We start from the raw sequence: 17111 nt of genomic DNA on the forward strand, positions 1-17111 counted from the left end.
GCTACTCCATTTTACTACTTTTTTATTGTTGGAAGTGTTTTAATGCTGTGTTTTAATATTGTATTTTAATGCTGTGAACCACTGAGGTTTTTTGTTATATTCAGCAGTATATAAATGTTACAAATACTACTACTGCTACTACTACTACTAATGCTGATGATAATGATAAACTGCCACAGCAAAATAATCCTATCATATGCGAATTGCTTCATTCTAGCCAATTTGTAGGATCTTTCAGCTCAAAGAGCACCCAAATAAGCTTATAAAACATATAGAACTGCAACAATGTTGCAACAAATCACAACAGGGCCCAGGGTTTTTAAACAAGCAAACAAACAAACCACAATGTTAAGCCATTTGTAGCAACAGGGTGCAAAGTTAAAACAACCCAAAAGCCTGGTGAAATAAGCATGTCTTGACCATTCACTTAAAGGGTGAAAGAGAAGGACCCAACCAAATTCCAGAGGAAGGGCATTTTACAACTTTGGTGCTACTACTGAAAAGGCCTTGTCCTCTGTCCCGACCAACTAAGCGCTGAAAGTAAAAGGACATATAGCAAGGGCCTTCTATAACTATTATTATTATTATTATTATTATTTATTATTATTATTAATTTATTTATTTATTTATTTATATAGCACCATCAATGTACATGGTGCTGTACAGAGTAAAACAGTAAATAGCAAGACTCTGCCGCATAGGCTTACAATCTAATAAAATCATAGTAAAACAATAAGGAGGGGAAGAGAATGCAAACAGGCACAGGGTAGGGTAAGCAGGCACAGGGTAGGGTAAAACTAACAGTATAAAGTCTGCACAACATCAAGTTTTAAAAGCTTTAGGAAAAAGAAAAGTTTTTAGTTGATAATAAAAGGTGGGCAGACTCATGTGGGAGAAGACAGCCCTTCAAATATTCTGCCCCTAAACCATTTAGGCTACTTGAAAGGCAAGTTTTTTTAAAAAAAAAAGCAGGGAAAATGCAGCATTTAATTGTGAAAGCAAAAGATGGTGGAGTTTCTGCTTGTGTATTTGCTCTATTCCGTTATACCACGGTGTCACCTAGAGGTTACATTGTAGAAAAACAAAGGAAACCCTCCTGCATGTAGTGCTCAGATCTCAGTTCTGCGCTGAAGGGATAACTATTAACTATGGGTGCAATCCTATGGAAATTTAGACAGAAAAAAAGTCCTACAACTCCCAACATTCCCCAGCCAGTGGGGAATGCTGGTTGTAGGACTTTCTTCTGCGTAAACATGCCTAAGTTTGCGCTCTAAACCAATCTAAATCTCTAGTTGCACACTATTAGTGTGTGATTCACTATTTAGCAGAAGCAGAAAGGCCTGCTTGTTAGCAAACTAAACCATCTACTGTATTCCTTCGATTCTAAGACACACTTTTCCCCCCATATAAACATCTCTAAAAATGGGGTGCGTCTTAGAATCGCAGGTATGTTTATTATTTCTTAGAATCAAAGCTTTTTTTCTGTTGGTGGTACTGAAATTAGTGTGCGTCTTACAATCGATGGTGTCTTAGAATCGAAGCAATACGGTAGATGGCTCGGTCCTGGCTCTCTCAGCTTTGGGTCTTTCCCATATCCCTCCGTTCAGTCCATTTTGAAAAGTTCTCTCCCTTTGCAGGATTTGACTTTGCAACTTCCCTGCACTCCAAACCTTCCTGAGGTACATCACATTGATTTCCTCATGAAGTCATTTTCCTTTTGAGGATCGCTGCTCTGCATTTTTGGAGCGGAGAGCGAAGCCTCGGGCAGCTGAAAATGCGGACGTCAAGATTGATGGGGAAAGCGGGCGATGCTACCCTCATAAAATTTCTGCTGAGAGGTGCTTTTCCCTTTTCCAAAGATACGGTTGTCAGCCTTTCGAGGGCACTGTCTGTCGGAGCAGCAGCATTGACAACATTGTTCTGGGGTTAAAATGAGTGTCCCACTTTGAAAGCAGAGGGCATATAAAACACCTCCGGTCGCATCCTCGTACTTGGCTGCCTGTTAAGTTCAAAGACAGTTACAGCCTGCCAACTCTTCATGCATTTAACCCATGGGGCAATGCTGGCATCTTGCAGTTCAGTATCCTTCCTTTCCCCATTCTAAGCTGCACCTAGGTGCTCTCTGAGTCTTGACTGCAAACAGAACACCTGGCCCCACAGCTTTGGATCTATGAGGGGGTAAGTTCAGTTTGCGGAAATTTTGTGCAGTTCCTCTGAGGAAAGGAGACAGAAGAGATTCCTAGAGGGCTGCTGAACTTGAATTCGGTCGCAGCTAAAAGGTGTTCATTTATTTTTCTATTTCCTAGCACCCCGCACCCCTTGCCTTTCTCTTAGCTGTAGAAGGGAGTGGGGGGGGGGAGAGAAAAGCAGGCAGATATAGTTTTTCTTATCTTGCTTCTATGCTTCTGTGTCTGTGCTAGGATTAAAGTTGGCACCTGTAATTAAGATGGAATTCATGTGCTGGTTTCTGCCAGAAGACCATCTGCTCTCTTCTATAGTTAACGGTAGATGCATGCCCCTGTTACAGGAATGGGAGACCCTGGGCACTGTAACTCTTGATGACAGAGGATTTGTTTAGGGAAGGATTCCTTTCATGAGCGGACCCTTTATCTAAGGTTGGCATTTGACTGATTGGAAACAACTTGGTGCAATATTGACCGACAATGAGGTATTCATGGCATTCATTTGTTTGAACATGAACAAAGAACTGGGAATTGTGCAGATTCCAAAAATGTCTCAAAGCCTTCAGCAACCCTGAAAACGTTACAGAGTTTAATTCCTTTTATTTATTACATGTATATCCTGCTTTTACTCTGAGGAGCTTAGAGCAGCGTCTTGATTTTAAGCAAGACTGTGTGGGTTTATGTATGTATGTCTGCATGTGTTTGTAACCTTTCTAGTGGATGATGACTGGAAAAGCTTTATTTATTTATTGCATTTTTATACCACCCAATAGCCAAAGCTTTTGTGTAACTAGTCCGCAATTGTAGAGTTCTTATCAAGACACGATGTTCTGCAAGACAAGATGTTATAAGAAGAGCCCTGCTGGATTAGGCCAAGGGTCCATCTAGTCCAGCACTCTGTTGACACAGTGGCCAACCAGCTGTTGACCAGGAACCCACAAGCAGGACATGGTGCAATAGCACCCTCCCACCCATGTTCCCCAGCAACTGGTGCACACAGGCTTACTGCCTCTGATACTGGAGGTAGCACACAACCATCAGGGCTAGTAGCCATTGATAGCCTTCTCCTCCAGGAATTTATCCAACCCCCTTTTAAAGCCATCCAAATTGGTGGCCGTCACGGCATCTTGTGGTAGTGAGTTCCATAGTTGTCCTGTTCCGGACAAAGCAGAAGCCGACGGTGCTCAGAACCCAGCAGCTAATAGTCAGCAAGGCAGGAGAGCAACTTGCTCCGATGAACTCTGAGGGCAAACAGGAGCCTTTTATGCTATGGTCCCAGACTCCACCCTCGCAGGCCAAGCAGGTGCCTTTCCAATGAGCTACAGACCTCCGTGTGCCCACAGCCACCTTTCAACCTAAAGAGCTCTTTTGCCCTGGCTTCCCTTCCTGATAAATCTGCAGAGGGCCATCTGGTAGGATGCAGCCTTCTGCTGAGTCAGATCCTTGGTGCATCTAGCCCAGCCTCTTCGACACGGACTGGCAGCAACGGCCCTCCCGGATTTCAGGCAGGATTCCTTCCCCCCCCCCCCCAGCTTTACCTGGAGAAGCCGGGGATCAAAACTCTGTCATTCTGCATGCAAAGCAGGCTCTACCACTGCGCTACAGCCCCTCCTCAAAACATGACATCTTCTCAGCTATTTATTTATTTATTTATTACATTTTTATACTGCCCAATAGCCGAAGCTCTCTGGGCGGTTCACAAAAATTAAAATCATCATAAAACAACCAATAGTCTAAAAACACAAATTCAAAATACATGATAAAAAGCACAACCAGGATAAAAACCACGCAGCAAAATTGATATAAGATTAAAATACAGAATTAGAACAGTAAAATTTAAATTTAAGTTAAAATTAAGTGTTAAAATACTGAGAAAATAAAAAGATCTTCAGCTGGCGATGGAAGGAGTACAGTGTAGGCGCCAGGTGGACCTCTCTGGGGAGCTCATTCCACAGCCGGGGTGCCACAGCGGAGAAGGCCCTGCTCCTAGTAGCCACCTGCCTCACTTCCTTTGGCAGGGGCTCACGGAGAAGGGCCCCTGTGGATGATCTTAAGGTCCGGGCAGGCACATATGGGAGGAGGCGTTCCTTCAAAGAACCTGGCCCCAAACCGTTTAGGGCTTTAAATGTCAATACCAGCACTTTGAATCGGGCCCGGACCTGGACTGGCAGCCAATGAAGTTGTAAAAGGACTGGCGTATTGTGATCTCGCCGGCCAGTCCCTGTTAGCTATACCTTTGGGCACCCTAAGTCAAGTGATCCAAGCTTTCCAGCGGTATGATCGCTTGCCATTCTAATGTCGTCTGGCCCACATATTTGGGCTGACGTTTTCAGCAACGCAAACGCATTGGTATTTTGCAGCATTCTTGCGATGAAAGTGACTATAGAAATTTTGGGGGGGTTTGGTGTGTGGAAAAGAGAAACCCTGCTTTTTTTTTTTATCCAACCTGGTTCAAAGTATCAGGATTACTGGCCCAAAGATATATTTTTTTTGAGCAGCTTATCTTGACCTGACCTGGCAAGCGATTGTTTCGTTAAAGCTGACATCCGCTGAATAGGTCTCTCCTTCTCTTCCCCCCTTTCTCTTTTAACCTACATTCTTTACCTGTCTTATTGTGTTAAAGTGGGGAAAGAACGAGAGGAAGGAATCGTGGAGACTAGGAATCGGAGGCGTGATATGGCAGGTGGAACAGAATCTATCAAGGCCTGGTCTGAAGGATGGAGCCAGCCCCAGCTTAGCTGCTGTAGACCGGCCTAACAAGAAAGAGTTGCTAGGAACAAATCTCTATTGTTCGCTGTCATCTTTAAATGAGTGTCAAAGTAGGCAGGGGGGCTTTGACCGTTAACTGCACAATTTTAGCGGGACCCGTTGTGTCCAGCACGGCTGCGCCCCCTCCCTCTCGCTGTTTCTCAGATTAGCCAAGCTGGCCCTCGGCCCCTCTCTAAATGGGCCATCGCCAGCCTTTGTGCGCAGACTGCCCGGTGTGAAATTTGCAGTGACGTTAAATGTTTTCTAATGAATAATTATTGAAAGGAAATTTAGGGATATGTATGTAATGGATTGTAGAGCATTAAAACGTTTTATTCGGGGCGACACAAAAATGTTGTCCTTCACAAGCACTTTTGGAGAATTGCTTTTTCTCCTGCTTCTTCTTGTGGAGGGTTTTTGATTCTCAGCGGATTATCTGCCAGTTCTTAAAGCACGGTGTTCAACACCCCCACCCCACCCCTCCAGAAAGAAATGAAAAGAGGCCCTTTGGCAAACGAATGTGTGTGTTTTTCAAGATGGCAGCCATGAAGCCCGTTGAAGTATTAAAAGTTTCAGGGTTTAAAAGAAGTGTTTGAACTCTTAAGAGATTTTCTCAGTTCTGCTTTTGATTTTGAGGGTGAGGTGGGTTTCCCCTGTGACCCTTCTCCTATTCACAGGGAAAGACGACCCGCTCTTTTGATGAAAGCCGGGCCAAAGTTGTAGACAAGAAACCTTCAGAATTATTCAGAATCCTTGCAATATTAACCCCCTTAGCTGGTGATTTACCTCAAAGCCTTTGGCTTCTCTGTTGTTTGATAAAGAAATTAAGTTACAATGATTTGTGGGGTGTCGTCGGATGTAGACCGTCCTTACATCAAAAATTCTGGCTGGAATTTAGGGGACACCTCCTTCTCCCAAACAGAAAATCATGTGCCAACCTTATATTTAACACAGTTGTCTAAGACTCTCCAGGGTTTTGGGTTTCCAAATCACCTGCATACCTAACCCGTTTAACAGAGGATTCCAGGAATTGAACCTGGGATCTTCGGTATCTAAAGCAGGTGCTCTAATCCCAGAGCCGTGGCCCTTCCCATCAAACAATAACTATTGCCCGGACTTCCCAAACCTGGCTGGCTCATTACCATGGTGGCTGCTGGGAGTTGTAATCCAAGACACCTGGGGAATACTTCTTTGGGAGAAAGAAGATCACGGATAACTGCATTAGAGTTTTGACTGGTTCTGAATAAAACTCGGAGCGGATTCACCACCCTGTTGACATTGGATCCACCAGCCTCCAGTGGTTCTCTCAAGCTGGCCGATACCTCGTCCTTCTCTGTGTGTTTGGAGCCATTTGGACTACGTAAGAATTGGCACACAGAGAAATTGAGTTTGCTGTTAGTGTACACAGCGATGAGTTTCAAAACACCACTTGAACTCTCACCCCTCTTCTGGTCTGTTTTGTTCAATGCCTGACACTTTAGATGCTTGATCAACGTGATTGTCATCCCTCTGTTTCCATGCGTTCTTGAAGGCTCGCTGGTGCTTGCTTGGTGGTGAAGAAGGGACACCATACGTTAAAGACACTTTCTTACTGCTTGGCCTTGGGGCTTCGCTCTGGGGACCCCCTGGGCTGAATTTAGCTCTGCACAGCAGCAGAGGAATCATGGGACATCTTTGCATCAAACCCATCAACTGAAAAGCAACGCTAGGGTGACCCTATGAAAAGGAGGACAAGGCTCCTGTATCTTTAACAGTTGCATAGAAAAGGGAATTTCAGCAGGTGTCATTTGTATATATGGAGAACCTGGTGAAATTCCCTCTTCATCACAACAGTTAAAGTGCTACACTAGAGTGACCAGATTAAAAAGAGGGCAGGGCACCTGCAGCTTTAACTGCTGTGATGAAGAAGGAATTTCACCAGGTTCTCCATATATACAAATGACACCCGCTGAAATTCCCTTCAAGCCCTGTCCTTTTCATATGGTCAGCTTAAGCAACGCGAACTGGCACCTGCTGTGGGGTAGGATAGAAATTGAACTAACTAGGTAGAGGCCAGGCCATGGTTACACAGGGCCTAGTGACATCCAGGCTTGACTACCACAATGGGTTGTATGTGGGGCTGCCCTTGAGATCCTTTTGGAAACTTGGTTCGTCAAAATGCAGCAACTAGTCTGCAAACTGGCTGAGGTTATACTGATTACATTTTGCCAGAGCTCTAGAAACAGCTTCACTGGTTCCCTGGGTAATTTCTGAGCACTTTTTTTTTTTTAATGTGCTGGTGTATTTTGTGTTTCATAGGCTGGCACAACAATTGATGAATGAATCACATTTGTTTTATCTGCCCATTGGGTTTTGTACCTCATAGGGGTAAAAGAAGCGGAAAAGTTTAAGGTCCTAATTTGAAGAGGGTGACCTCTTGTGGGTTAAAGGAGATATGACTTCTGCATATTTGGAGAAGGTGCTTGTGCGAGGCGTTTGGTATTCACAGCACCTCCTTTTGCAACAGGATGGCCCTTGATTCCCCAGGTAAGGATTCTTTAAGCAGCTTCATGACAGGCTGTCATTCAACAGGAGCAGCCAGCCATTCCTGGCATACAAAGGCTCAGTCTGCTGGCTTTTTGCCTGTTGTGCAGAGGGGGAAAAGCAGAGGAATCCTTGTTATTAGCGGTGATTTCGGAGGATGTGGGAAATAGAATATAGCAATCTGTAATTAGAAATGTTTAAGCAGAAAACTAGAGTTCTTTTGTGGGCTACACAAGCACTGGAGGGATCTTTCGATCTCCAAGTAGGCCGTTTACCAGAGCGGTAATTCAGTAAAAAGAAATAGGTTGAGGAAATTTGATCTAGTAGGCGGCTACTGGGATTTCAAGGCCTCTCATTCTTTCGCTCTCTGGTCTCAGAGAAGGTAAGGCACTATCTTTGTCTCCAGTCTGGAGATGCATACCGTAAGCGCTCCTTGAACGGGGTGATACACCACGCTTCATTTTATACAGAGTTTGTTGCTGGTTGTCAGCTTTGTCTTGGCCATGTGAAAGAAACAAGCAGCATTTAATTCCTAGGAAGAAAAGTACCCAGGCTAAAACCTGCCACAATATCAGAACTGTAAGTCTTGGCTGTCTAATCCTAGATGTGCGTAGGATAGGTGGCATTGCTCAGTGGTGAAGGAAACTCGTTCTGCACATGGTCAGAGGCACTCAGGTGTCTTTATTTTATTTTTCTAGGTTGTGCCTTGCCTTACATGAAGCCCTGAGAGGCTGGGATGAAAATACCTGTCTGTAGAGTCCTGTTTTTAAGAGCTGACAGATAGGTGGAAATTCCAACCCACTGCCAGTCTCAGTTTGTGGCTGCCTTTTCCATCTCCCACCGTGGGAAAAGACAGGGTGGTAAGGGGGAAAGTGGGATGGTGACAGAGGACTGTGGGCAGATTTGTTCACTCTAAGCCCCACCCACATGTAGGTGGGGCTTGGGATACGTGGGAAAGGTTTGCAAAGGTAGGAATGAGAAAGGTAGTAAGCTAGCTCTCTTCACATCTGTATTTTGTGACTTGTGTGTGTGTGTTTCTTATTTTGCTTGAAAACGAAATACTACGAAAGTAGCCCAAGGTCAGTTCCACCAACTAAGAGTAAAAAGCTGTATTTTTATTGTATTTGTTTATTTATGACTATGTCACCCATAAAAGTAAAGTTCTTTGGCTGACTTGCAATAAACAAACGTAAAAGCAATTTCAACACAAAACACAGCATATAAACACATAAGATCAAAAGCGGCATCAAATATGACAGTGAAACAAACCTTGCAGCACCCCAAAGTTAAACGCACAGATTTTAACACTGAGAGACCTATAGTGCATGACTTATTTGAAAAGCCTGTTTGGAGCGAAAGGTAGGGTGACCCTATGAAAAGGAGGACAGGGCTCCTGTATCTTTAACAGTTGCATAGAAAAGGGGATTTCAGCAGGTGTCATTTGTATATATGGAGAACCTGGTGAAATTCCCTCTTCATCACAGCAGTTAAAGTGCAGGAGCTATACTAGAGCAACCATTTTAAAAGAGGGCAGGGCACCTGCAGCTTTAACGGTTGTGATGAAGAGGAAATTTCACCAGGTTCTCTATATCTACAAATGACACCTGCTGAAATTCCCTTTTCAATACAACTGTTAAAGATACTGGAGCCCTGTCCTCCTTTTCATAGGGTCAGCCTAGCAAAAGGCCTTGATCCGGGGCCAAAAAGAACTTGGAGACGGTGCCAAGCGAACCGGTCTTATCTGGGAAGTCTTTTCCGTAACTGGGGTGCCACTTCCGAAAAGGCCTGTAGAAGGCACAAGTATCTCAGTCCCAAGCCCCCGTCGGTTGAACAAACCATAAGCTGCAATGCTGATGTGAACATAGGGAGCTGCCTGATACTGAGTCAGACCCTTGGTCCATCTCACCCAGTATTATCGACGCTGGCTGGCAGCAACGGCTCTCCAGGGTTTCAGGCAGGATTTTTTCCTAGCTCTACCTGGAGATATTGGGGGTCGAACTTCTGTATGGAAAGCAGGTGCTCTACCACATAGCCCAGCATCCTGAAACTTAGGCCTCTTCCCTGACAGGTAATTCTCTCTGTGCATTCACAAGTGCTTTAATTCCAGCCTCCTCCTTGATCTGGTGGCACCTTCCAAGAATTGGAAATTTCCTGATCAAAACTTCCTTTTCTCAGTAGGCTGGTCTCTGTTACAGTGGCAATGAACGTGTTTTGATTTAAGAAGCATTTAGAGCCCCCCCCCCCGCCTCTCATCCAAAATGATAAAAAATAGATTCAGCTCAGTTCGTGACCCCACACTGGTTTAACTCTGATAAAACCTTGCACGGGGAGACAGCCTGTCCAATTCCCAGCCGCGGCCATGAATTCCTGTTGGCAAAACAGCGCCTCCGCTCAGGGCCAACATTGCAACAATATGTTTAAAGTCCAGCCGACAAAATTTAGAAAGGTTTCCTTTGTGGAATAGACAGAGGAGAAGCCCGAGGGAGCTGAGACCTGCAGGTAAGGAAGTTTGCGGGGAGACAGAGGACAGAGTCTGACCTGTGCATCTGAAATGGGAACAGTTTTTGTGTAACTATGTTAGGAGGAGGATGTTTCCACTGCACTTCTGTCTTCTGGAATTGTTGGTGGGGGAGGTAGAAAATCCACTTTTGAGAGCGAGCGAGTGAGAAGGGGAGGACGAGACAGGCCTGCTCTAGAACATAGCCAAATGCATTAATACAGTTAAAAAGATAATACCTTAGATCATCCATCCCCACCAGATAAGTTTGACTACAACTCCCACCATCCCCATGCCAGATGGGAGTTGTAATCAAACACAACTGGAGGGCCCCAGGTTGAGGAAAGGCTGCTCCAGAGAAATTACAGGTGACTTCCAGGTGGACAGCACTTAGTGCTACCAGGCAGAAAGCCTTGGGCGGCTGTTCCGTGTTTTCTTCCTTAACACATTGTTTGAGGTTGTGGGGAAAAGATGGAAGCAGAGGAGTTATGAGTGGAAGACAGCGATATCCAGGCCCCCAGTTAAAATCAGTGAATGAGGCCAGGTGATGGCATGAGAAATACTTCATCTGGAAGCACCCACAGAATTTTAACTTTAGGTTACATAGCTCTTAAGGGCACAATCCTATGCATGCTTAGACAGAAAAAAGCGTAGCTGGCTGGGGAATGCTGAGAGTGGCAGGACTTCTTTCTGTCTAAATGTGCGTGAGATTGTGCCCTAAGAGAGTGAGCTGCAAGTCACTGCACAGCTTTGGCCCAGGCTTAGTGTTGTCTCTTGCGGGTTTTTTACTTTGTCTTAACTTGGACCTCAAGGTCAACCGACGAGTCTGATCAATAGGCAGACCTGAAGCAACATGGCAGCTGCGGGCATGTATGACCCATCTAGCTTCATCCCATGAATGAGACATTGGGTTGATCTACATAGACCAGTCCAAATTCACATCTGCATCCCGCTACAGATGTGTTCTCTATTCTAACAGGCGATTTTGGCCAAGTTGAATTGGGAGGCAGAAACCTTTGCTTATGCACTGCAAATCACCTAGCAATCTCTAGCTGCAATTAATCCTTAAGCAAGCTTGTTTCTCTCTCTCACAACCCGGCTCTTCTGCGGTATGGCAGTGATACCAGTCTGCCTTACAGGAGTGTCGTTAACAGCCTAGCTCCAAATACCGTTCCTTAGAAATCTCACAGTAAGACTGACACTAGTGTGCATAGGATGACAGCTGCCATCCTGTTTCTAGCATGCATGAAAACAAGCATTTTGCAGAGGGGAGAATTCCTTCTAGCTCTGATTTCAAAGAAAACAGATAATCCAGGCTGCAAGCGAACGGATAGAATTGGGTTGGTTTTTTCATTACTTTTGCAAAGGGTTGCCAGCTGTTAACCTTGGTCCAGTTAGAAGAATCACTCCCAAATTCTGCAGCCTTGGGAAGAAACTTTGTATTTCTTCTCGATACAGTCTGTAAAGGCTTCTGGAAACTGCAAAGAAAGAAAAAAAAGAAGAAGCCATGTGTGCAACTATGCAGGTTGGGAAAACGTTTGTATTTTTAAGGAAGGCACCCTGTCACAAGTTCAACTAGCATTCAAATAAAGCTGGAATGGAAAGATCGTGTAAAACAGAAGAAGCAATAAATAAAAGGTTCCCAGTGAGGTGGTGACTCTGCCACTTAAGACTGCAGTTCGGAGCTTACTTCATTGAATGCTCAAGTCTTGGGTGGGTGGGAATCCTGCCACATAGCTAACCAAGAGAACATAAGGACATCAGAAGAGCCCTGATGCTGGATCAGACCAAGGGTCCATCTAGTCCAGCACTCTGTTCACACAGTGGCTGAGCAGCAGGGACCAACAAGCAGAAGGGTTCTAATTTAGCCTTCCTGCTAGTTTACTGCATGTAGGAATGCAAAGCATCCAGTATTCCATAGATGAAAACTATGGTAACACCCTGGTAGCATGCTTCTTTTCATGTCAAGGATCACTGCTCCCCTCTCCACACTGGAATGTGTCAGCCATAGAACGATAAGCCATCCGAAGCAGGGATCCTGAATTCCCTGACTTCTTCTGGCTATCATTGCCCTACATCATGCTTGTGACTTGTTTTTTCCCTAACCCTATTTCGGCAATGATGATGATGATGATGATGATAATGATAATAATTTGTTACCCGCCTCTCCCTCTGGATCGAGGCGGGGTACAAGACTAATAAAAACACCATAAAATACATACAACTAATTCAAAAGTTTAAAACCAGTGCATCATTAAAAGCAGCACACTATTTAAAAAGGCATCTTAAAATTCAGCTGGACAGGCCTGCCGGAAGAGATCAGTCTTTACGGCTTTCTTAAATTTTGGAAGACTGTTAAGTTGACGAATCTCTCCCGGCAAGCCATTCCACAAACTGGGAGCGGCAGAAGAAAAGGTCCTCTGGGTAATAGTTGTCAGCCTTGATTTTGTTTGCTGGAGTAAATTCTTCCCAGAGGACCTGAATGTGCGGGGCGGATTGCACGGAAGAAGGCGATCCTGCAGGTAGCCTGGACCCAAACCAGGTAGGGCTTTAAAGGTGATAACCAGCACTTTATACTTTTTCACCCTCATCCCTTAGGACTCATCATGAACTGGACGCTCCCTAGCTCCTGTTGGGTTCCCCCAGGGGAAATGGTGCAGCTCAAACCATCCTTAGTTTTTCCACCCCCCTTTTCCTCCTGTGCCTTGTAGAAAGAAGCGGCGTGGCGGAAGCCCTACCAGCTGAACATGGAAGGAGCTCTGGTAGCCCGGGATAGAGTCGGGGTTCAAGATTTTGTCCTCTTGGATTCCCACACAAGTGAATCTGCCTTCTTGGACAACCTTCGCAAGCGATACCGGGAGAACCTCATATACGTAATTGCTGATTTATTTATTACATTTATATACCGCCTCATTATTATTATTATTATTATTTATTTATTTATATAGCACCATCAGTGTACATGGTGCTGTACAGAGTAGAACAATAAAATAGCAAAACCCTGCCGCATGGGCTTACATTCTAATAAAATCATAATAAAACAATAAGAAGGGGAAGAGAATGCACCAAACAGGCACAGGGTAGAGTAAAACTAACAGTTTAAAAGTAAGATCCGAAGCTCCCTGGGCGGTTTACAAAAGTAAACATTTAAAAAGTATACAAAATTTAAAAACCATCAGAAACGTAAAAACAACAGTTCTGGGGGCCATTTAGAAAACAAACTTAGCATTGCTAAATGCTGTTAAATGCCTGGGAGAAGAGAAATGTCTTGACCTGGTGCCTGAAAGATAACAGTATTGGCACCAGGCGAGCCTCATTGGGGAGATCATTCCACAGTTGGGGGGCCACCACCGAAAAGACTCTCTCCCTTGTCATCCTCCGAGCTTCCTTTGGAGTAGGCACTCGGAGGAGGACCTTAGATGTTGAGCACAGTGTACGGGTTGGTTCATGTTGGGAGAGGCGTTCCGTCAGGTATTGTGGTCCCAAGCCGTGTAGGGCTTTATGGGTTAAAACCAGAACCTTGAATTGGGCTTGGAAACGTATAGGCAGCCAATGCAAGCGGGCCAGAATCGGTGTTATATGCTAAAACCTCCCTGTACCAGCTATCAATCTGGCCGCTGCATTTTGCACAAGCTGCAGCTTCCGAACCGTCTTCAAAGACTGCCCCGCGTAGAGGGCACTGCAGTAATCTAATTTGGAGGTTACCAGAGTATGGACAATTGAAGCTAGGTTATCCCTGTGCCGCTTCTCCACCTTTATGCAGTAAAGAGGGCCAATAGGTGATGTTACAGGATAACTGCTGCTGGATTAGATTTGACTTTTTTTCTGGGTGTTAAAAGGAAGAGAGAACTAAAAGCGTTGGGAATACAGTGATCTTGGGAACATAGGAAGCTGCCATCCATTAAGACAGGCTATTTATCCATCTAGTCTTGACTATTTTTAGTGATTTATTTGATTGATACACTGCCCAGATAAAATTCAATAAAACCATCACTAAAACAGATCAAACAAGTTCCTATACTCCAAAACCCTCTACAAATAAATACTGGCACCTGAATGGCAACTGTGTTCCGTAGCCTGTAGTTTGTCTATGAGTGTGAGGATATGATTGTTGTTTTAAAAAATAAAATTTCACACATCTTGTAGGTGGAAAGTTTCTTATGAGCGCCTCCAAATTAGCTTCTCATTACATCCTTAAGAGCTTTTGTTCTTTCCCTGTGCAGACATACATTGGGACTCTCCTGGTTTCTGTGAATCCATACAAGGAACTGGACATCTATACGGTTAAGCAGATGGAGCAATATAAAGGAGTCAACTTCTTTGAACTGCCACCACACATGTAAGCCGCAAGCCAATGTCCTTCGTTGCGTTCAGTTGCACGTCTCCTCCCAGCCCTGGTTTGTTTTGCTTTTGTTAAAAAACTAAAAGAGATTTAAAATGGAAAATCATTCTATTGCCATACTAGGTTTTTGCAGTTGGCTCCCAGCAAAGTGGCATGTTCCCTCTTCCCAACTGTAAAACTTGTGGTCTAAAATTCACCTACCCAGGAGGTAATGATGTTAGCAATTTCAGGTTTTGAAGGTATTACTATTTTTTATTTCATAGAATCATAGAATCATGGAATAGCAGAGTTGGAAGGGGCCTACAAGGCCATCGAGTCCAACCCCCTGCTCAATGCAGGAATCCACCCTAAAACATCCCTGACAGATGGTTGTCCAGCTGCCTCTTGAATGCCTCACTCTAAGCCATCCAATAACTGCAGCTCTCTGGGCAGTTGACAACAATTCACAAAAGTATGACATGATTTAATGTAATGTGAGGACACTTTCAGTGTGTACCTGTCAAGTAGGTGTGTGTTTTTATGTGCATGTGTGTATGTATGCAATATCTTCTCCAGTTACGCCATAGCTGACAACGCCTACCGGATCATGTGCACGGAATACAATAACCACTTCATCCTGATCTCTGGGGAGAGCGGAGCTGGGAAGACCGAAGCCTCCAAGAAAATACTTCAGTACTTTGCAATGACCTGTCCCACCACAGAGCAGTTGCAGATCGTCCGGGATCGTCTGCTTCTCTCCAATCCTGTCCTGGAGGTAAAGGAAACGTAGCCCAGTATTGTCGATGCTGACTGGTCGCAATGGATTGTGAAGTACCTCAGAACGGCCTTGTTTGTTTTTTTGTACCAATTTTCGATTTCAGTGGTTTTTTAAAAAAATATTTTATTACAAGATAAAAATATATTTTCAGTTACTTCTACAAAGCACGATTACAGTCATTAAAAATGCTAAAAGGTTTTAACAGTAAAGCATTATCTTATCTATATATCTATAGATATATCTATCTATCTTTTATATATCTATCTTACCTGATTTAGTTTCAACCTCATTGGATAGTAGCAATGGTAAAGGAGAAATTAGTTATGTAGAGGTTTAATTCAGTCAATGGAATCTTTAACGTAGTTTACGAAAGGGGACCATATTGCTTCAAAAGGATCATGTCTCCGTTGCCCCGACAAGACCCTACGGTGGTACGTTAACTTTTCAGAACAGGCTATGCCCCATACTTTCCTCTTCCAGCCATTTAACGTGAGTCCCTTTGAATCTTCCCAATGCTCAGCAATTTCTAGGTGCACTGCCGTTAGTAAGATAGTTACAAGTTCTTTATGGATAAGTGATGGGTTTAAAACATTTGGCAGGGACAGCAGAGCCAGACTCGGTTCTGGCAGAATTGTCTGACCAGTGGCATCTGAAGTTGTCTTGAAGACAGTCTTCCATAAGTGTTTTAGAAGGTTGCAGTGTTAATTGCTGCGACCATAAAGCATAAGAAATAAAAATTAACTTCCATAATTACCTCATTCTGTAAAATGAAGCCATGTCATCATGATAACAATCAGCTACCTTTCTAGCAGAGTATAACAAGTTCAACGCAAGGCAGGGATGTCCAGATTTTGTGAATTCTGATCCACGGATTTTGCATTGTTGCTCATTCCGGCGTCAGGCAGATTCACATTTTTTAAAAAATCCGTTATGCAGAAAAATGCCCACATAATTCCATAAGGGGGTTCACAACAATTTACATAATTTACGTTAATACGTAACATTTAGCGTTCTGTCCCCCATCCCGTTCACCTTTTCCCCACATATATTTTCCAGTCTCATCAGAAACTTGCGTATTTTCCTACGAATATATTTGTGTAAATTTTGAGAAAATAAAAGGTATTTTCCTATTTCTGTGATTGTGCTATTCTGCTAAAGCAGCCATCCTCAACCTGGGGCGCTCCAGATGTGTTGGACTGCATCTCCCAGAATGCCCCAGTCAGCTGGCTGGGGCATTCTGGTAGTTGTAGTCCAACACATCTGGAGCGCCCCAGGTTGAGGAAGGCTGTGCTAAAACATAGCGCTACCAAGTGGTTATATAGCAGAAAAGCTCTTTGTGTAGAGCTAAGATCTTAATTCTGCAGCCAAACTGAAAGCAGATGCAACCGTGAACAGGCTTGTGTAGAAAACCTTATTGTTGTTCTGGTGTGTTTTTCATTTTGTTTTTGTTTAATCTGCAGGCTTTTGGAAATGCAAAAACTTTACGGAATGACAACTCGAGCAGGTTTGGAAAGTACATGGACATCCAGTTTGATTTTAAGGTAAAACAAATTGCATCAGTACATATTTATTTATTTATTTTAAAAAGTGGGGAGCTTTTAATTTGAAGTTAAAAAGATTTGCCATGGTCTCTCAGAAATAATCTATCTGTTACATTGTATATTCTGCCTTTCGTCAGCGGAAGTCAGAGGGGCTGGTACTAACATTCAAAGCCTTAACGCAGCGGTTCTCAACCTGTGGGTCGGGACCCCTTTGGGGGTCGAATGACCCTTTCACAGGGGTCGTCTAAGACCATCGGAAAACACATATTTCCGATGGTCTTAGGAAACTGTATTGACTGAACTATGTCATGTATCATCTTTTGTATTATTAAAGCTATCGTTATGTATTATTTTCATTAGCAAACCATCCCATGACAATGGATCGTGTAGAGAAGAACGAAAATAATTTTATGGTTGGGGGTCACCACAACATGAGGAACTGTATTAAAGGGTTGCAGCATTAGGAAGGTTGAGAACCACTGCCTTAACGGTTTGGGGCCAGGTTATTTGAAGGAACGCC

The 17111-nt window shown here is 43.9% G+C and overlaps 1 protein-coding gene across 4 annotated transcripts in view; it reads left to right on the forward strand.

Moving 5' to 3' along the window:
- Positions 1-9854: 9854 nt before the first annotated feature.
- Positions 9855-17111, forward strand: part of MYO1H (myosin IH) — a 35111-nt gene continuing 27854 nt past the window's right edge. For 2 of the 4 annotated variants that reach the window (XM_063143744.1, XM_063143745.1), the window contains exons 1-5: positions 9855-9953; positions 12663-12824; positions 14175-14290; positions 14849-15047; positions 16511-16591. In XM_063143744.1, the coding sequence (XP_062999814.1) occupies positions 12699-12824; positions 14175-14290; positions 14849-15047; positions 16511-16591 (522 nt within the window). In that variant the 5' untranslated portion in view covers positions 9855-9953; positions 12663-12698. The remainder of the gene's footprint in view (positions 9954-12662; positions 12825-14174; positions 14291-14848; positions 15048-16510; positions 16592-17111) is intronic. The other 2 variants (XM_063143746.1, XM_063143747.1) reach the window with 1 other exon arrangement.

This window comes from Elgaria multicarinata, chromosome 18, assembly GCF_023053635.1.
Source record: "Elgaria multicarinata webbii isolate HBS135686 ecotype San Diego chromosome 18, rElgMul1.1.pri, whole genome shotgun sequence".
NCBI lineage: Eukaryota > Metazoa > Chordata > Lepidosauria > Squamata > Anguidae > Elgaria > Elgaria multicarinata.